This window comes from Colletes gigas, unplaced genomic scaffold (assembly GCF_013123115.1).
Source record: "Colletes gigas isolate AHSC1104 unplaced genomic scaffold, ASM1312311v1 Colletes_gigas_Sc00002, whole genome shotgun sequence".
NCBI classification, from domain to species: domain Eukaryota; kingdom Metazoa; phylum Arthropoda; class Insecta; order Hymenoptera; family Colletidae; genus Colletes; species Colletes gigas.
Window position 1 is genome coordinate 9,459,496 of NW_025106631.1, and position 20,223 is coordinate 9,479,718.

The following is a 20,223-nucleotide window of genomic DNA, read 5'->3' on the forward strand; positions in this document are numbered from 1 at the left end:
GTGCGTTCGTAGGCCCACCCCTACGACCACGGATATTAATATTTGAAATGACTGAACGCGTGTATATAACAACAACAACAATAACAAGTGTTCTTTATTCACGCTAGGCGTACAAGTCTTTGTTTAACAGGAGTTTTTACTCTGGATCTTTTGGAAGTGCTTCTTCGTGCAGTTCTTACAAAGCAGTGGTTTGAGTGTCCTTGCATTTTGGGGAGGACGCGCTTTCGCCCTGCTGCGCTGCGCGCGCAGCCTTACGGCGGATTCGCATTTAACGGGAACTGCTCCCCTATACTCTTGTGCGGACGAGACCATAAGTCTCGACCCCACAAGGTCGAAAATAAGCGCCATCTATCGTTGAAAATAACGAACTATTTCAAGACGAATTCTGGATCGGACTACTGGCGCCCATACCCATGCTGGCTATCCTAGTCTAAACGTGGTTAATTTTTAATAAAATGTGTATTTGAAATTCATAGAATTATACACGAACACAATTTTTATAGTTATTGGCAGTAGTGATACATTTTTAAATAAAAATTCTTAAAAAATGATTATTATTTAACGTTCCAATTGAAAGGACATATTTAAATTACAATGGAAGCAAACGAGGTTATAATAGAAAAAGTTATTTTAAATGGTAACGCTAATGAACAAATATTAAACGTTGAAGAAACTAACGATGTTCTAAATGTTACTAAAAATTTATCAACACCCGAAGAAAGTATAAATGACAATGAAATAATTTTAATTGGCGAAAAATCTGTAAACAAACTAACCTGCAATGAAGAAAGTAATATAAGTAAACAACAATATGAATCGTTTATGAATAGAAATTATAATAGAAGATTTATTAACAATGATGGTAACGGACAGGGTGTAAGTAATGATTTGCTAATTGAAAATTTAAAACAGAATGATGATGATATTTATATTGTACATGAAAATGATATAGCATTGTCAGTTAAATGTAAGGATATACAATACTTTTTTTTATAAAATTTATATTTACGGTCTTTAATTACAAAATATTAAATTCTATTAATCAATGTTAACAGCAAGCAACAAACTATGTTCTCTTGCTAATATTGCTATTGAATATGGAGATTCTGATTCAGAAACAGAAAGTACTTCTGACTTTAGTAAACGTGAGAATGGAAAGAACATTGTTTTTGAAGAAGTTCAGATGGAATCTTATAGATTAAACAATGGTATGTCATCAGGTGAAGAAAGCAATAGCGAAGATGATTCCATTAGCAGTGATTCTTCAATAATAATTGAATCAAACGAATCAGATAGCGATGACAGCACAAATAAGTAAGTGATTTACTTTCTTGTATCTTTATGTCTATTATATTAAAATTTTAAATAATTTTTGTATGTTTTCAGAAAAGGTAAAAAAAATAACACGAAAGGACCAAAAAATAATGAAATTAAAAGTGAATTAGATGATTTACCACCTATTGAAGATTTAACAATTAGTGTACCTGAAGTACTATGCGATCCATTGGGCAAGGTATCTGTTAATTCTTAGCTAATTATTTACTATTAGTAAATATATTTTATATCAGTGAAATATGATTTAGTATAATGGAACGAATAAAACTTCTAGATTGCATGGATGGTTGAACAATTGGTTGTTGTACGACCAAACTCTGGTAAACCAACATTAAATTTAGATACAATTTTATTTATCGAAAAAGGACAAAGAGCTCTAGGTAAAATATTTGATGTGTTTGGACAAGTCAGCGAACCACACTATTGTATAAGATTCAATAGCTTGGAACACATTCAGAAATGTGATATTAAAGTTGGAATGAATGTTTACTATTGCCCAAATACCGAGTATACATCCTTGGTTTTTTTACATGACTTAATGAAGTAAGACTAATTATAATTATCGCAATGTATTATAAAATCTAACAAACTCAACGCGTAACTTAGTGACTTATAATTATCGCAGAATTAAAGGTATCGATGCAAATGCAGATGAGCCTCCCGAATTTTCCGATGACGAAGAAGAACGGGCTTATTATGAAAAACAGAAAGTAAAACAAACATCTAATACAACCGAAACTGATATCCCTTTTAAACGAAAACGTGCTACAAGTAAGTTTTTTATAGAATACAAATGTTTAACATTGAATCTACGTAATATTTATACTTTTAGGTCCTACTGCTGGTTGGCAATCAAATCATCCATGGAATAGAAATACACAAAGACAGAGAAAAGTACATCATCCGCGAGGAGGAAAGAGACAATTTTCTCCCATGCAGACTGGAAACCAGTCACAAACTCCATGGGTACAACCGTATCAAAATAGTTGGCCATCCATTCCAAGAGGTTTACATTTAGGGAATAATGAACAATATGGATATGCGATGTATCCAGCTGCATTACAATCAATGCAATATATGAACCCTAATATAAATAGTATTAATCAAAATTTTTATAATTCGCAGAATTATTATAATGAAGATGGTATAGCAGTGCCTTTAAATCCTAGAATTCCTTTCAATACATCTCCAAGACTCTCTCTAGGGCATTGTCAAAATGGTCCAAATTTAAGATTTCGAAATGCCAATATGTCTTGGCAAGTACAATCTGCTCCGACAATGAACGTCCCATGGGTATCCTTACCACCACCGCCGCCACCCCCTCCTCCATCGTCTTCATCGCCATCATCATCAGGAAAAAATTGAACATTTGTCAAATTAATAAAACTACACTAAAAATATGATTTGAATAACTACATCTATATTAAAAACAATACAAACAATTAGTTAAATCTGTATCAAATTTTTAATTAAAGATTATATTTACATGCTTGAAACTAAAATGTTATTAATTTTGTAATCATAGTAGATAACAATTTGTACACAATTTAATATTAAATGCTATATAATTATACTACTCTACCAGGAATTTATTATCTTTGTATGCATTCATATTTGGTTGTTCTAATAGCTGATCAGCAGTTGCAATGTCATTATTAATAGCTTTAATTAATTCCTCTGAAAAAATAAAAGTATAATTTAATTAAAGAAAGTAAAACTTTCAACAATTTGTATTGAAGTATATTTACCTATAGAAGTAAAATTTTTTTCTGGTCGTATATAATCCAAGAAAATTGCTTTGATTTGTTTTCCGTAAAAATCGTTTTCAAATTTGTGAAGTAAATGCACTTCCTGTAATAATAATTTATAGATAACGTAAACATCGTTTAAAGTCATGAAGTATTAAATACTGAAAAATATATAGTGCATTCTATATTTTAATTCATACCACTGTTTTTTTTTTATTTTTGTAAAATGGATTCCAGCCAATACTTGCAACCATCTTATAAATTTTTCTATCTATAGAAGCCCATCCATAATAGACTCCAGTATTAAAATCACTAGGTAAAGCATCAATTACCTTATCTTCAAGATTTGCTATGAACAATTAATATTATTACTTACTTATATGTAACATTTACATTATTTGCAAATATCGTTAGACTTTAAATGAAACTTTTTAAATTTAAAATATTTCCCCGTTATTTTCAAAATAAATTGTGATACTTTTTTTTATTTTTTCGTCAGTAAATATCTCTATACAAATTGGTCGTTTGTTCCGTATAAGATACTAGATTCTCGTCAACAATGTTACATTAATTTTCATCTATTTTCTTTTAGTTGCCTGATCAAAATTTAAATTTCGTAACTTACCTGTTGGTACGCCTAAATCTTTGGAACCTCTGCCAAAACCTTTAACCACTAATCCAGAAACATAATACGGTAAATTTTTGACAGACATAATGTATCCTTAGTGTCACGTCAGACTTGTAACTACGATATAAGACACAAAGCCTGAATGTATAATCTAAAGAAGATAAAGAGTTGACAATAACACTTAGTATTAAGTGAGGTTCAATAATAGGTTTCTTGTTTACAATGATAACAAGTAGCGCATAAATTATTTAACTTTATTAGATAAGAGTTATACATAATGGACTCTCTAATATAGTACAGAAAATTTATCCTTAGATCTGGAAGTCATGTGTTATAACTGTGATAGCAATCCATAGCAAAGGTTATTGTAAAATTGTTTTTACTTATGTCTTACTTTGAATTAAATATTATATAATTTTATGTTTCCTTCGACAACAATAATTTTTAATTTGCGGAAGAAAAGTTCAAGAAACAAAATAATATATCCTCTTTACATATTATTTTTCCTTGCTTAGTTTATAGTCCTTATAATTCATGGCAGTCTTTGAATTTGATAAAGTAAATGTACCAATGACTGGCCGCTAATGTAAATGTAATTATTATTAAGCTATATACGCGAAGTTGACTCACTGGTTATAATTATTAATATTATTTAACCATTCAACTTCATGCCTCAAGAATTATTCCAGTAAATATATTGTTTAAGGCATTTTTAAAAATATTTCATACGTGGTGTTAAGATGTGCAGTGAGTTTTTGTAGATTCCTTAAGCTTTTGTTAAGGAGATAGAAGATAGTTATTAAGCAAATAATTATTATAATATTGGTAACGTCGCCGGATATGCGCCCTAGAGAGAACACGTGGTTACTTAAGATACGACTCTCATTGGTCAATTTATTCGCCCTCAAATTTGGTTTCGTAAAAACTGCAACAGTCGTATTACGAGTAGACCTTACACCTTACGGACTTTCGTGGCCCAATTTTTGGTGAATACACATATCCCCGAAATCCTATGCACTTTTGCAAAAATTCTTTACCGAAAATATAATGTATGGCAGTATATGCGTGAACTTCGCAGCCAACTGCTTCTCTCTGGTTTTAGAAACACATCGATGGTTCGCAATAATTTAGTTTAGGTCGGCTATACATATAATGGTCGAAGTATTACTAAAACAGTATTAGTTTTTACGACTTAGGTTAAGGTTGGGCTATAGTTCGCTCCATTGCCGAGCAGAGGGCCGCTTGCGGCCCGGAGCTACAATGATACCACTGATACTACCGTTTTAGTAGAATAAAATGTTTAATATTTTATATTAATGATAGTTACATTTTTTACCATTAAACAAAAGGTGTATTGATATTTGAATTTTTTCATTTTTAACTCTTTCAATATGATTTCCAATAGAATAGACACTCAAATTATTTATAAGCGAAAGTAGTAAAAATAATCATATACGGAATGTAAATTAACGAGGACACATAGCATGTCTACCTCCATCTACAGATAAAGTTACACCTGTAATAAAACTAGCATCATCACTTGCCAGGAATGCAATTGTTTTTGCAACTTCAGTAACATCTCCTGGTCTGCCAAGTGCATGAGTTTCTTTACTGTGCTCAAAAAATTTCTTCAATTGTTCATCTGACATACCACTACTTTTATGAAGATTTGTAACTACAACACCAGGATTCACAGCATTTACTCGAACCTAAGAAAATGAAAACCAAGAATTACTATATTTGTATAAAGATGATACTTTATTTTTATGTATATCACATACTTCCTTTGGTGCAAGATCAAGAGCACAACATCTTGTAAATTGATCAATTGCTGCTTTACTCATACAGTATGACAAAACATTTGGAAATGATCTTATTCCACAAACACTTGACACATTTACAATACTACCTTTAGTTTTCACTATATGTGGAACAGCCAACATTGTTAAATTGTATATGGAACGTACATTTATATTGAACATCCTATAACATTTATATATATATTGCTGTAATGTTTCTAAAATTCAATGTTTAAAAATAACAAATGTGTACCTATCATATTGCTCTATCGAAGTATCTTCTATGCTTCCAGTTTCCAATATACCAGCATTATTAACCAAAACATCTAATCTACCATATTGTTTAATGGTAGTGTTAATAATATTTTTCACATCATCTTCATTGGTTAATTCCCCAGTTACAACAAACGATTTACTAGGTTTACATTTTTCAACAGTTGCATTTAAATTTTCCAAATTACGTCCTGTTAATAATAACGACGCTCCATGTTGAGCAAAATGGATAGCTGTTGCCATTCCAATACCGGAGCTAGCTCCAGTTATTAACACAACTTTTCCTGCAAATGCCATCTGAAAGAGAAATATAATGGTTTTTAAAATTTGTATTGCAATTTTTTCAACACGATATGTGTAAGTAACATTGACATAATAAAGGATCAAATATAAATAAAAAATATTATTTTTTACTGTACTTTTAGTTATTACACTTTCTTTGTTATATAACGTTGAGACCGTTAGTCAAATCGAATTGTCTTTGCAGACTGGAAATTCCAGTTCAAATTTTATACAGTGTTATACCAATGAACGTGGTCACGTTGGTCACGTTGCGATTTGCGATTTTAATGTGCCTTGGACTTTAGAATGTTAACCACTTTACTGCAAATAGGTTATATCCAAAGATAAGATACATAAATTTGAATTTTTGGTGCTGATTTTGTAAAACTATCACCTTATTAAGAAAGAAGTAAATAAAAGGTATTCTAATAAATAATATATAACATTTATTTAAATTATCTACAAATATATAAAATATTGTGTTTAAATAGAAATTTTAAATAGTTTTACGACAATAATTTAAATTATGTTTTCGTCAAGTTCACACGTAGCGCTTCATGTAAATATTTTAAACTTAAATTCAACTTAATAATCCAAAAATAAAATAAAAATCCGTTAATGACAGCGAAAGATATAAAAAAAAACTTGAAATCTAATTTATTAAAACAAATAAATAAATGAACATGTCATTATTATGAAACTTATATTTTATCGGCATATATTGATCGTTAGCTTACTTTCCGAGACGACTGTATACATGTAATAAATATACATTTTATTGTGTCTAATTTGTCAACTTTATTTCTTCTAATTTATTTGTTACAATAGTTAAATATTCTTCAACTTTCTTCAAATGTATAAGAATGTTTTTATTATTACATTCTAGATCTTTAACTTTCTTTACTACTCCTTGAAGAGATAATTTTACACTTCCCATCAATGACCTTTGTTTTTTAATTTCTCTAGTGGAAGCACAATGTAAATTCATTTCTGCTAATACACAACATAATTGCAACACACTTTGAATTGATTCTTCTTGTTGTAACCATTTGGGATCTGAAACTGCAGCACGGTGTGCTTGCTGCAAGTATTGTACTGCTTTTTCATCATCAATATCCGTTTTTTTAAGAGCAGTAAGCTGACCATACATTCTCCAAATATGTGGATTATTAAGTATGGAGGAACTAATTCTTCCAAATAACTCTAAAGCTTTTGGAAGCAATCTTTGTGCAGGATTCCCATCCGAATCATTTATGTTATTTAATATAGCATGAGTTAATATATCAAGAACTTGCACATCTAAATGACGACTCTTCAGATCCAAAATACGATGATAACATCGAATTACCTATGAAAATTCAAAATTAGTATACTGTACGAAAAATTATTACGTGTACGTACCTCTGAAAAGTGGCCTAAATCAATGCTGACAACCATTAAATTATCCCAAACTTGCCAACTATCATAATTGCATTTTATAGCATCTTGAAGGGTTTTCCAAGCTCTTGTTTTATCACCAAGTTTTATATAAGCTTTTGCCAAGTTATTCCATGCCTCGAACGTCTATAATTATTTTATAAAATTATAAAATATTAGATATTCTGTATTAAAATTAGAAATAATACAAAGTTATACAAACTGATGGTTCCAAAGCACAGTAACGTCTATATGCTGTTGCTGCCAATTTCCAATTCTCTGTCTGCAAAACTGCAAATCCAAGCCTCATCCAAACGTTTTCTTGAATATTATTTAATTCAACTGATAATTTTAAATGTGGTATAGCCTCTTCGTACTAAAAACGATTTAATTGCACTACTGTGTAACAAATAAAAATTTGAATTTTGTATTGGTTACCTTTACACTTACATTTTTCTTTGCAAAGTAATACAGTCCCCAATGTCTCTGGGCTCTGCTACTTTTTTCATTAGATAATTTCCATGCTGTCTCATAATGATTTGGATCTTGGGTTGCATCACCAAGTAAACACCATAACAGAACAGTTGGTTTTTTAGATATCTCTTGATAAATTATTTCTGCTGCCTAGAATTAGTAACAAAATATTTATAAAATATCTATTTTGTGTGTATGTACACAAAAAACGTGATATAAATTAATAGATAACTGTACCTTATGTTTTAATTCCAATATATTGTAACATGTAATTACATCTTCCCATAGCTGAAGCTTTAAAAAAATATCTAAAGCTCCTTTAACCAATCCAAGACTTAGCATTAAATGTGCCCATGTTTGTTCCAAGACCCAAATAGGCTTAAGGCCACTTGCAAAAAACATATCCATTTTGTATGCAACAGAAACTTTTGTATTTTTTAATTCATGTATTAAATATTCCATCTGCATCATTGATCTTTCAACAGTTCTCTTATCAGCAGATTCCAATAAACAACGATTATAAAGAGCAGACATTTTTAAAGACCAAATTTTTGTATTGTCTATCACAACCTATTAAACAATTACTCTTAGTAATTTGGTAATATAAGAATCAAATAATTATAATACCTACAGTCAGATAAGGTTTAACTTCTTCATCTATTAATTTATCCTTTGGTAATGATAACTGCAATTGGACACTATTAAAGGTAAGATTTACATTAGAATGTATTTCTTCCTATAAGTATAATTTGATAAAAAAGCTAAACTATATTCTTACTATTTTGTTAATACAATAGCTTCCTCTACTCCACCTAATTGGGTATTATCTACATTTTCTGTAAATTCAATGCGTTCTAATCTAATTTCATCATTTAGATCAAGAGATTTTGGTACATTTTCACAATATCTTGAAGCAAATTGATCTTTTTTTAGATCTGTCTTTAAGTACAGTTGGGCCTTGTTTTCATCTTGATATTTTGTACGCTTACCTAGAGCACCTTCAAGGCTTAAACTTAATTTTGCTGTTTCCTGTGCAAGCTCAAGATATTTTTCTGAATTTTGAATTCTTCTATAATAAAAGTAAAACTGTGCTACTTCAATAAAAAACAGGGTTTTACAGTGGTTGTTTTTTAATATAGATAAATCCCTTATTCTATTAATTAATTGTTCTGTATCATTAAATATTGTCCCAGAACATTCATTCAACACATATTGATGTAAAAGATTTACTCTAAATAACCACCAAACACAACTCTTATAAGTGTTTTGCAATATTTCGTTTGAAAATATTATTTTGGAAAAATAAAGAAGCTCTGGCTTTTTTGTATTTTTATTGCATTCATCGTGCAAAGATAAATATTGAAGTGCACTCTTTTCCTGACTATTTAACCAATCAGTGTCTTCATTGTTTTGTAATCCTGTCCAATTACATTGTATAAAATACAGTAAAGAAGCTATGCCAGCACATAGCCAAGAATCATGCAAGGTAACATCTTCTTCTATGCTGTTATGTATCAGCTTGTAAAAATCAGTATTGTCACACGGTTTAACCAAATTTGAACATAATTCACTATTTATGACATCTTCATATCTCCCATTTAATATATTTTGTATGCAAAGTGGTATTTCAGACACTAAAATGAAGACAATTTTCAATAAAGGAAAATCTCCAAAAATATAAAAGATAGGATATAACCTAATGCTACACGTGAATGTATTCATAGTATTTAAAATCATTTTTTGCTTACCTTCATTTTTAACAAAATTTGTTAATAATAAAATTTCGATTTCTTCGTCCATTTTTTTCGTTGTATTTAACGTATTCATTGTTATGTGAAAAAAACATCGACATATAATTTACGTTCGTTAGTTCATACCTAATAAGAAACGCACGCTGCTAGAACTCATGATACGAATTTATGTATATGTAATATGTATAATATTGTTAAAATTGTCTCAATTAAATAATAATATATTCATAAAATATATGGTATAATTTTGTTTTTATATAAATGGACTTTTCAAAAATTAATGACAATTATTTACAAGTACCAAATAGACCAGTCCTTAAATATTGTCATAAGGAATAATTATATGAAGCTATTATTTCAATGTATTACAAAATAATACGACATTCAAAAAATACATGTATACTAATTATGCAGTGTTTACAATGTAGTATAGATTAGGTTAATAAATTCCTACATACATGTATTTGGTACTTAATCTATATATACATATAGAAAAAAGTTTTGACTTATGTTTTATTATTGTATATAATAAATATCTACAACAGATATTTGTTACAATTTTATTGAAGGGAAAAGAAAAAGACAAGTTTCAAGACACATATCTTATTAATTTGATAAAAATTGTATAAATTGCTTTTTATCAATAATACTTAAACTGTACTATAACATATACAAAATATATCAAATATAACTATTCTTTACAATTAATTAAGTATGTAATATATATTCTTGCTTATGCAATTCATAATTATTATTACATGTTACATGTTACAATATGATTCTTAAGAATCTGTGATCATTTACATGTGAATGTATAGTATATATCAAAAAATATGTTACAATCAACAAACGCATACATTAAATATATACTTGTAAGACTTAGTAATATTTTTTAATCCAAACGAAGGAAGTAATACATTTATTTTATTGTAGCTAGTTTTTTTAATACTGAAAGCTTTAAAAGAAAGAAAACACATTATCAATCAGATAATGCTTTCATTTTTAAATAAATATCTCCTATGATATTAAATAAATTAACTCGCAAATTGAACAGATGAGTAGAACTGATATGTATTAGCATAAAAAAATACATATCTTAAGAATGAAAGGCTTATCATAGCTAGCATACTTTTTAAGGTTTATGCTATCTATTTGACTCACTTTAAGAACGACTTAAAGCATAACAGTTCAAAAGCGAGGATTGAGTTGATTACTTATTTCTTACAAAATGTAGAAACATTTCAAAAGTTTAAGTCATTGTCATTACCATTATCATTAGATTCTTTTTTTGCAGCTATCAAAGTTTCCCATTGTGCTATCAGGGTGCTCCGACGTCGTGGATTAGGCTGTAAATAATTGAATGTCATTTAAATTAGTTACAATGTGCACTAAATAATTCTTTATATAGTGTTCATTTAAAAATTTTTTTCATTTTCTACAAATATGTTAATTTTCTAAAGTAAAAAAAAATACTGTCATATTTATCTTTTAATTATTGAACGTTTTTAAGATTATTTAAAGGTCAGTTTTCGCCGATTTGAATGATTTTCAAATATGTTATAAAGGATGAAATTTTGAATAACTAATTCCTCCGATAACATTTCCGGTCGATTTTAGTTTCTAAGGCATTAGCAAAATTCGTTTTATACTGTTGCATTGAATTCAATGTACTATACGTATTTACATTGCACTGTAAAACTATATACATCATCTACGTTTTTAAATATTTAAGAAGTTAACCATACGAGGTGAAAGGGTATGAAAAATAATGAACTTCAAACGTATTTTATTGTGATTTTCTGTTCATACAACAAAAATACACATGAAACGTGCAAAACTTTATAAATAATGTAATTGTTATTAATTTTAATATTATCATCATTTAATCACCGAAAAAGTAAAAAAATTTCGCCTGCATAACTTAATTTTCCATTCTCTAATTCGGGAGTAAGGGAGCTGAACAAAATTTTTCATTTTATTAAATATATTTTTAACATATAGTCTGATAAAAAAATGTCTCATTTAAAAGTTTCTTCTTCTTTCCCGTAGAATAAGAATCTGTAAATAAAAATACAGGCTTCTATTTAAAAAAGCAAAGTTGACCTTCGAATAACCTTGGAAACGCTCAACAAATATAAAATTGATTGGACAATTGTGTTTCTCCCTTGAAACTGAAAACGTTTTGTATTTAACATTTTCCTCCAAAATGTGTTATTATCGAGGTAATTAGACGTAAAGTTTTCAAATGAACATCCTTATACGCCGTACAATTCCGTTTAACATTAGATCGTAACAATTTAGTAGAATAGTAATTATCGATATCTGTAGATTAGGTACATTACGAATACATTTAGATAATATTAGTGTTAATTCTAGAAAATATTAATACCTTATGTTTTCCTTTGCTCTCTTTCTCTATTTCATCTTCGTTTAACGTATTAGATGAAGTACCGCTTCGTAACGAACTCGAACCATCATAAATATCAGAATCATTGTCATTTCCAATGTCCAAAAGATTCGGTTGAGACTTTGCCAACATCTGCGATCGCATTAATCTATAAATCCAATTCGTTACGTATTATTTTACATGTATATAATTTATTTCAGTACGTATACACATCCATATTAACATAGTGATTTACCTCGACCGTATTTGATCCAGTAATGTTCAATTGGAACCAAAATTCATATTAGAAACATCGTTAACGTAAAATAAAACACTAAAATAATTATTTGATTTTAATAGTCGATAGAGTTGATGTAATTTTTAAATCAGACCTCAACAATGACATTACTCCATGCCATACATTTATCATATTTTATTTTAAATAACAATATAAAATATACCAATGAATTGAATTCGTAATTCCTCGATGTAAAATGGAATATGAAAATTATTGTCTTTTTTTTTAATAGTAAATGGAACGAATACGACTATCGTTGGTTATATTGAAACAAAAGAAAAAAGTAATTGTATATTTAAGAAAGTAAATTCCCACCTAAGTTCATTTTCTCGCTCTTTCATTTCGTGTAGCTCCTTCTGAATTTTTTCTTCTACGGGTACGTATCCTTTTCTAATCGGGGGTTTCTTGGGCTCGTCGTCCGGTTCAAGTTGGATGTCCGGACTTCTGTTGAAGGTCTTGATGCTCAACGGGTTGAGCGCGATGGCGGGTGTCGTGGTCGGCATCAGTACATCGTTCACGGGAGATTTTGGTTTATAAATTTTCCCACGAGTGGCGAGAAACCTGTGCATCAGCCCCTTCTGGCTGGGCGTTGTCGCAAAACGCAAAGGCGTCGGCGTGGTGCGGCTGGATATCACTCCGTTCGTCATCTTTGGCGTTAAGGATGGCGTCAACGGTGTTAGACTGACCGTTTCCAGGATCTGCGGCGTGGACGTTGTCCTCTTCAATTTACCCGATGCTAAAGCTTGCGGCATGCGTCTCACCTGTCACACGATCATTTTTTAACAACCCCATTGAATTTATTATTACCTGACATATTGTATTTTCGATGAGAAATTTTTTCAAGTACGAAATAAATATATCGCGAGGCTTGGTGTCAACAGAGTCACCTGATGTGATATCTTACACCGAAATAGTAATCTTGAATTTAATTTGAAATCTATTCAAACAAATCAAGGATTATTTCATCGTGCTATTCTTGGAATATTTTTACGATAAAGAAAGTACGAAACAACCTTTGTATCTGTAACTGCGCTATTATTATAGTACAGATAGACTGGGCGGGAACTGCATTTTTAACTATCATGTATTATCAGTTACAATGGCCGTCACGAGCCAAAGGCTGTTACGTGGAAAACAGTATCATATTTGCTTTAACATATCAGCAGATAAGATATTTTCATCGAAAAGTCATATTATGAAAACCACGCACAACGGCCAAAATAAATTTATATTCCTCGGGTTTGTTTAGCGAACGTAATATTTTATTTGCAGCGAAACGCTTAGAAGTATTCCTATATTGTGCTCGACAATTGCGTAGCGACAGAATATTTTTATTTTTAAATACAAAGGCACTTTAGTTTCAATTGTTCAGTACATTTTAATGAACAAGAGAATATTAAATATTATAACGCGAACACGTCCATCGTTACTAAAAAAGAAACGAAGAAAACGCAGCTATTTTGGATCTAAATGTTCAACAAAGAATTCTTGTTACGCGTCTAACGAGATTGTGTATGTGGGTCGCGACACTCGAGGAGTCATTAATTCAGTAACTACGTATAATCGTCCTCGTCGTTCATGGGCATGCACGCCATCCGATGCATTTCGTTCCTATAAGGTATACGTAGGCACGACAGCCGTTTACTTTTTCTTTCTTGCGTTCAACGACCTTGAGCATGGCCGACATGAATATATACATGTTTACGTGCACGGTGCGTGTAAGTATTTACGACGAGGTTCAAATGTACCTTGGAATCCACCGTCTCGTGGGATGTGGTCTTAATGCTACCCACGTTTCGTAACTCGTGCTCCCTCTCCGTGACCTCTTCGATCTCCTTTTGTATTCTGTCCGTCGCCTTCTTCAGCTGCTCCAACCTGTGCTCCGCCTTTGTATGCAACAAAATGGAATCGAAGTTAACAGTAAATGTTTATTTACTGTATTTCTCTAAACATCACGATCACAATGTCACTGAACGAGAACCCAACGTAAATTATAATTTTAAACTTATCAATTCTTCCTACTTAACACTCGATGATACGGAAGAAAGTGAATGGTATTTCTTCACTGACCGACTGGTTCTTAATCTAGCTTTATCAATTAATATCACAACCGATAGCAATTCTTAGATTCTGAACTGTGTCACTATAAACGCGAACGCGTAGTAACAATGTGTTCATAGGTAAATAGAGACGTTTAAATCGAAATATTGTAGCATTTTCAATCAGGAATAGCGAGTCAAATATTTTTGGTTGATAAACAGATGTGAGGATGACACTACTTATTCTGAAATGGATGCAGTTTTGCTATTTTATCACAGCTTCAAACGTTCGGAGACGATCGAGCTTAGCTATGGTACGCATGGTCACGGGATCTTTCGATCGCACACACGCGGATCTAAGTACATACATCGACGTTCGGATGACCGAAAAGGAGGATAGAAGACTTTCGTGGCTGACAGAAGGAAGCAAGCTTGCTCAGGTGTTTCGTTCGCACTTCCGCGTAGGAACCGAATATTACTGAAACGGGTTCTCGAAGGGTTTCCAGTTGAGCAGCTGTAGTTGGTCAGCAGTCAGGAATGTTATTCATTGAAAACTGAACAGCAACTAGCGTGGCTGCTTAACTGTACCCGTGCCTGTTTCCTTTCTAAAAAAAATGGGCCACAGATCTTTCTGCCCCTCTTTTCTTCTGCCAATGTAACCCCCCGGGTTTCCGTTTACGCCGATGGTCGACTCGAAATTCCTGCCATGATGATGTACTCAATTTCGACCAGAGATTACGGAATTTTCAGGTCGAGGTTGCCAATGATAAACGGTAAAAATATGCGGATTTATTCGCGGGCAAAAATTCTTTTCTCGTCCTCGTTGAACTGTACGACATCCCCCCCGTAAAGATCGCACCTGGTAATTTGGAAAACAAACTAACTTCGTGAAAAGATCAATTTCTCACCAGTTCGAGTTAAGAGGAAACTCTTATTCGTTACGAACATGATAGATAGTTTGGTAGTTCTCTGAAGAAACCTTGTTGGAACGACCGTGTATCCCATTTCGGTCGTCTCGATGACCGTGATCATGACCATGATCGAAACGTATCGATCTCGACTCCCTGCTTATATGCACGAGACCTTCAAACGCGATAATTATGCGGTTCGAATTCAATAGACATTCGTTTGTTGACAATTTATTAGAGTATCATGGAGCTCCGTATTATAATTGATTACAGATACTTAAAAAAAAAGTGTATCGGTTCCCCTTTACAAACGCGTACGATTGCACGCGAGAGCAGAGTCAAAGTCATCCGGGCGTTCTAACGATCGCAGTGCAACCGAGAAGGTGGTGGTTCCGCGTTTAAAAATAAATAAAAAATATAATATCCTAATATTCGAGTTGTCGACATTGGAAATAGAACTTTCCGCGAGAATATTCCTGCGCGAAAATCACGTACAAACTGATTTAAATAGCCGTCTAACCAGTCTTTCGAGAGCACCAGTACGGCGGCACGTGTGAATTCGCGTATTTTTCATTCGAACGAAGGAAAGATCGAAATGCTCCGGAGGCACTTTTTCAAACGCGTTACGCCGTTTGGTACAGCGACGGTGGATAATTAGAAACGGTGTTTCCTCGAGTGATCGTAGGTCTCGTTTACGTATCTGCGTCCAGTTATTATCTAGAAGTACCGTCGATCGTTTCGAACCGTGATTTACATCGGACGAGCATAAATATTGATAGAACGATATACCTGTCTGGCGAACGGTACACGCGCGTATGTGCACGCGCACTTACCTCCATTTTCATCGTTGCCAGCGAGATTTCGCGCAGAGGATCGAACACGAACTGAACCTATTATCGGATACGTCCACCGATACGAATCGTCGAACTTCGTGCACAATTTCGGTTCGTTTATCTGATCGTGGACGCGAGCGGCTAATATCCGTATGTATTATCATGCCGCGTAGTTACGTCACTCGTCGAATCACTATCGTCTCGCGTGCGCCACGCTGGGAAGAGTGATGCTCGATCGGGATTCCCTACCCGCGAGTTTGTCGCCGAAAAATCAAACGCCCAAACCGACGAGACGACGGGCACGTTCTCTGGCTCGAGATCCCCTTTTCCCTCTCGGGACGTGAAACGGTTCGAGCACTTCGCCCTGTCCCTCTGATCGATCCCCGTCGAGGCGATTTCAACAGTTCCGCGCCAGGTAGTATCTTAAGCGATTCGCGGAATGCGAGAGACCGTGAATCGTTCACGTTTACCGCGACCAGACTCCGGTTTTGGAATACCTGAACCAGATCGTTCGCGACTCGCGGTCGGTGCCTATGCGACACGCACAAACGTCGATCGAAGGACTCGTTTTCGAAACACGACACCTCGAAATCTCGACGTGCATTTACTGTTCCCCGATTAGGCGAGTGTTCCTGTAATTTTTGAGAGCCGCGAGCTTATAATCGAGACGCGGTCGGAGTCCACTCGACGACTGCCATTTTACCTGCGTGACCTTGTTGTTCCCCGGCCGTTCTCCGAACAAAAGCAACAGAGCCGACGACACCGCGATGTATCCGACAGTAGTCTGCCCCTTTGCACCTATCCTGTAATAATAAAAGTATCTCGTAACAGGTCTGATAGTACTTGTCGATTGTTTCGATGTATAATTACGTTTAAATACCTTTCCATTCGAATATAAATCTACCTTTGCCTGGTACGTACGTGGTATTAAAAACCAGTCATCTTTGAATAGGTACAGGCAGTGTGTTTTGAGTCACCAGCATATTGGAATTAAAAATTTTTATCAAGATTTAATTACCCAGTACTTTTCATTAAAGTATCTTTTAAAATGTTGAGATGAACACCTACTTATGTCTGATGCCAACTGGAGGCTTTTGCTGTCAAAAGTTCATTTAATGGAAAACTCTTAATGACTCTTAGGAATCAACACTCTCCGATGGATAGCTCCATCGTAATTTCTGCAAAAAGAATATGATTTCTTCTATGTCATTCTGGACTTGTATTTGGAAATTTTAAAAAAAAGTTACTGTGCAAAACAGTGTACATATTGTCTTCGTTATAAATTGTTTCCATAGGCTCGTAATTTTATAATTTATACAGTGGATCTAGAAAACATTCGTCCGGTAATTATTATTGAATCTTACATGACAAAAAAGATGATATATAATTCATTATTTTCAATAATATTTTCTGTTTGTTAACTTGTTTAAAATTGCGCGAAAAATTACAGTTTCCATTTCGATTTTACCGCATAATTGAGCATGTATCGCAACACGCGCGCCATCTGTATCCTATCGCTATTATATTTTTAAAACAAACAAATTTTTCTACACATTTTGCGCAAATTTGCAAGGTATATATGATCCAAGATTTTATTGTTCGTCTGACAAAGGAAATCTACTCTAAAATGGCATAAGAATTTTTTCATTCTATGCTTATCTTTTACTTTTTATAAGTGAACGGTTAGATATTCTTAATGGAAGCATTATTGTCATTGGTTACTTCTTGTTAAAAATACTGTATTTAATAACAATTAACCAATAAGGGTTTGTTTCGAATATACATGAATATACATGTAAATTGAAAGTTTGATCTTTATTTCTGATCTTTGATGAATATACAAGTCCACAATTGATCATACACATGAATACATGCATGTATAGACACACGTTCTATGTATTGTAAAAATCTCGGGCATGTAACAATTATAAACTGTATGAACCTAAATGTTTTAATTTTATTGCAATTTTTATTATATGCGGATACTGATAGACGTACTCATTCTATTATGTAATTGTTAAATTGTGTTTACATGTATCGTACATATAATTAAAAAATTCAATTTTATCTCAGTGGCCAACATTACGAAAAAACTTTCATGGAAATGATGAGTGAGAAACAATTTTCTCCAGTCAGTAGTAAGCATTCAAACTTTCTAATTTAGATATGTTTATTAGGTTATTTCATATGTTTAAAAATATAAAATCATAATTCAAATTGAACTTGTATTATAGAATCTCTGTCTGCAAAAACAGCTCAAGGAAAAAATTTGGTAGGTTCTGCGCGACATGTGCGAGATTTAGCTGCTGACATTCATGCAAATATACAACAGTGGAATGAAACTCATTTACAAGGAGTGTCATTACTAAAAGATATAACATTGGAGAAACAGGATGAATCGTATTCTCAGACTCTTCAAGAGTTATGTGATAATTTGGAACATGTTTGCGATAAACTGGTAATAGTATTTTCATATTTAAAATAAATAAAATACAGAAAGAAATTTATTTATAGGAGACCATTGTGGAAAATCTTGCCAAGATCGCACATCACATGAAAATAACAATATCTTTAGAGAAAAATATGGACAAATTATTTACAACATGGCCAGTAGCAACATTTGGTACAAATAATTATATTTCATAAATGAAAAGCAATATATATTAAATATATTTTATAATTGATTGATTTGTCTACTTTAAAAGGATTCATTGAAATTAATACATAAACACATAATCACTTATGTTGAATATGTAAATTCTTTTAGGAGAAGTAGCAGAACTAATATACAATGCATATTCTCAGGAGATTAAAGTAAAGCGTAAAATTCTTGAAGATGTAGCACATCATTATACGGAATCTTGGAAAATGCTATTCCTTGCTACTTGGGTACATCAGCCATTGTTGCCATTAAATCTAACAACAGTTTTGGAAGCATTATTGATAGAAACTGGACACAGATAGTTATAATTATTGTTGATACATATTTTGGTAAGTATTTTTCCATTTTAAAAATGATTTGATGTTTATGATTATGTTTTTGTATTATGCAATAACTTAAAACTATTGAAATAAAACAAAGATTGATAGAATGTTCATTTATTTGTGGTTGTTCAAATACCATTTGTATAATTTCACAAAAACGGAAAAAAAAAGTATGGAATTAGTGTGTGTATGTGTGTTGACTTACAATATATACATACATATATTCATAGTGAACAATGAAATTTTGTTTACAATTGGTACCTGAGATCACAAAGAAATATTAATATAGACAAATACAAAGGTACTATAAATTTCTTTGCAAATGCAGATTCTAGAAAATGTATCTTATACAAGAAACAAGAAACCAAACCTGCAAAATTAATATGCATTGAGATTAGTATAGTTAGTTTAATGGTTACTGGTATTATTAATGTTTAATTATATCAATAACTTCTTATACATGTATAATACATATTTACAGATAAATACAAAATTAATCATTTTTGCTGTACATAAATGCTATAACAATGTGGATGGAATTATTTTCTTGATGTTTAAAGTTAATATTCTATATGAAGCCTGTAAACAATCCACTTTAATTCATACATAGTTACTTTTAATTTTCAAGGTTATTGCATTTTCATTTTTCCAATACTTTTTTTTACAGCTATATTGAAATTATTAAATAGAATGTAATTATAATTTCACTATTATTCTTCAATCTGTGGATCCACTATAATTAAATGGTACCTTGTTAAGAAATTAATGCATTCTTAAATATAAAAAGATAAAATTAAATAACAAAGTAATTTGTGCACGGTCATCTTATCTGTAGCACTGTAACTGAACAAGTCACGATAATATATTTCTAATTGACTGTATGACTAATCTATGCAAACTTACATTTACAAAAAAACTTATATCTTTATATTTCATAATATTCAATGTATAATTCTACCAAGTCTAGTTTCTTATTTTCTGGTTTAATAATGTACCATTATAAGTTTCTTTTTCAAGAAACGAATCTGAAATTGAAACTAATAGTTACACTATGTGTATAATTATAAA

At 31.8% G+C, this 20,223-nt stretch overlaps 5 protein-coding genes across 9 annotated transcripts; 2 read left to right on the top strand and 3 right to left on the bottom strand.

Moving 5' to 3' along the window:
• Nucleotides 1-424: 424 nt before the first annotated feature.
• On the top strand, nucleotides 425-2,769 carry LOC122402448 (H/ACA ribonucleoprotein complex non-core subunit NAF1). The gene is made up of 6 exons (XM_043405236.1): nucleotides 425-967; nucleotides 1,056-1,314; nucleotides 1,387-1,513; nucleotides 1,610-1,878; nucleotides 1,961-2,106; nucleotides 2,168-2,769. Exons 1-6 carry the CDS (start codon nucleotides 595-597, stop codon nucleotides 2,698-2,700), a joined length of 1,707 nt encoding a protein of 568 aa, XP_043261171.1. The 5' UTR covers nucleotides 425-594; the 3' UTR covers nucleotides 2,701-2,769.
• A 102-nt stretch (nucleotides 2,770-2,871) lies between these two features.
• Nucleotides 2,872-3,840, bottom strand: LOC122402830 (riboflavin kinase). The gene is made up of 4 exons (XM_043405953.1): nucleotides 3,709-3,840; nucleotides 3,284-3,432; nucleotides 3,084-3,186; nucleotides 2,872-3,012 (listed from the first exon to the last, which is right to left on the bottom strand). Exons 1-4 carry the CDS (start codon nucleotides 3,794-3,796, stop codon nucleotides 2,909-2,911), a joined length of 444 nt encoding a protein of 147 aa, XP_043261888.1. The 5' UTR covers nucleotides 3,797-3,840; the 3' UTR covers nucleotides 2,872-2,908.
• Nucleotides 3,841-4,329: 489 nt separating this feature from the next.
• Nucleotides 4,330-9,841, bottom strand: LOC122402275 (3-oxoacyl-[acyl-carrier-protein] reductase FabG-like). Of its 2 annotated transcripts, XM_043404927.1 has the most exons (11): nucleotides 9,704-9,841; nucleotides 8,734-9,589; nucleotides 8,587-8,653; nucleotides 8,193-8,525; nucleotides 7,932-8,105; nucleotides 7,705-7,857; nucleotides 7,467-7,628; nucleotides 7,086-7,413; nucleotides 5,764-6,067; nucleotides 5,493-5,694; nucleotides 4,330-5,420 (listed from the first exon to the last, which is right to left on the bottom strand). In XM_043404927.1, exons 1-11 carry the CDS (start codon nucleotides 9,780-9,782, stop codon nucleotides 5,178-5,180), a joined length of 2,901 nt encoding a protein of 966 aa, XP_043260862.1. In that variant the 5' UTR covers nucleotides 9,783-9,841; the 3' UTR covers nucleotides 4,330-5,177. The 2 variants fall into 2 exon arrangements, with proteins under 2 accessions (XP_043260862.1, XP_043260870.1); XM_043404935.1 differs by lacking the exons at nucleotides 7,086-7,413; nucleotides 7,467-7,628; nucleotides 7,705-7,857; ... (3 more) ...; nucleotides 8,734-9,589; nucleotides 9,704-9,841 and adding an exon at nucleotides 6,203-6,365 and having other exon boundaries at nucleotides 4,361-5,420; nucleotides 5,764-6,080.
• Nucleotides 9,842-10,656: 815 nt separating this feature from the next.
• LOC122402689 lies at nucleotides 10,657-16,849 on the bottom strand. Of its 4 annotated transcripts, none has more exons than XM_043405683.1 (5): nucleotides 16,171-16,849; nucleotides 14,139-14,276; nucleotides 12,706-13,151; nucleotides 12,096-12,261; nucleotides 10,657-11,052 (listed from the first exon to the last, which is right to left on the bottom strand). In XM_043405683.1, the coding sequence occupies exons 1-5, from the start codon at nucleotides 16,180-16,182 to the stop codon at nucleotides 10,948-10,950; spliced, it is 867 nt and encodes a 288-aa protein (XP_043261618.1). In that variant the 5' UTR covers nucleotides 16,183-16,849; the 3' UTR covers nucleotides 10,657-10,947. The 4 variants fall into 4 exon arrangements, with proteins under 4 accessions (XP_043261618.1, XP_043261639.1, XP_043261647.1 ...); XM_043405694.1 differs by lacking the exon at nucleotides 10,657-11,052 and adding an exon at nucleotides 11,600-11,764; XM_043405704.1 differs by lacking the exons at nucleotides 14,139-14,276; nucleotides 16,171-16,849 and adding an exon at nucleotides 13,404-13,673 and having other exon boundaries at nucleotides 10,660-11,052.
• A 1,209-nt stretch (nucleotides 16,850-18,058) lies between these two features.
• Nucleotides 18,059-18,983, top strand: LOC122400773. Its single transcript, XM_043402416.1, has 4 exons — nucleotides 18,059-18,308; nucleotides 18,405-18,524; nucleotides 18,685-18,793; nucleotides 18,938-18,983. Exons 1-4 carry the CDS (start codon nucleotides 18,269-18,271, stop codon nucleotides 18,981-18,983), a joined length of 315 nt encoding a protein of 104 aa, XP_043258351.1. The 5' UTR covers nucleotides 18,059-18,268.
• The last annotated feature ends 1,240 nt before the right edge of the window (nucleotides 18,984-20,223 follow it).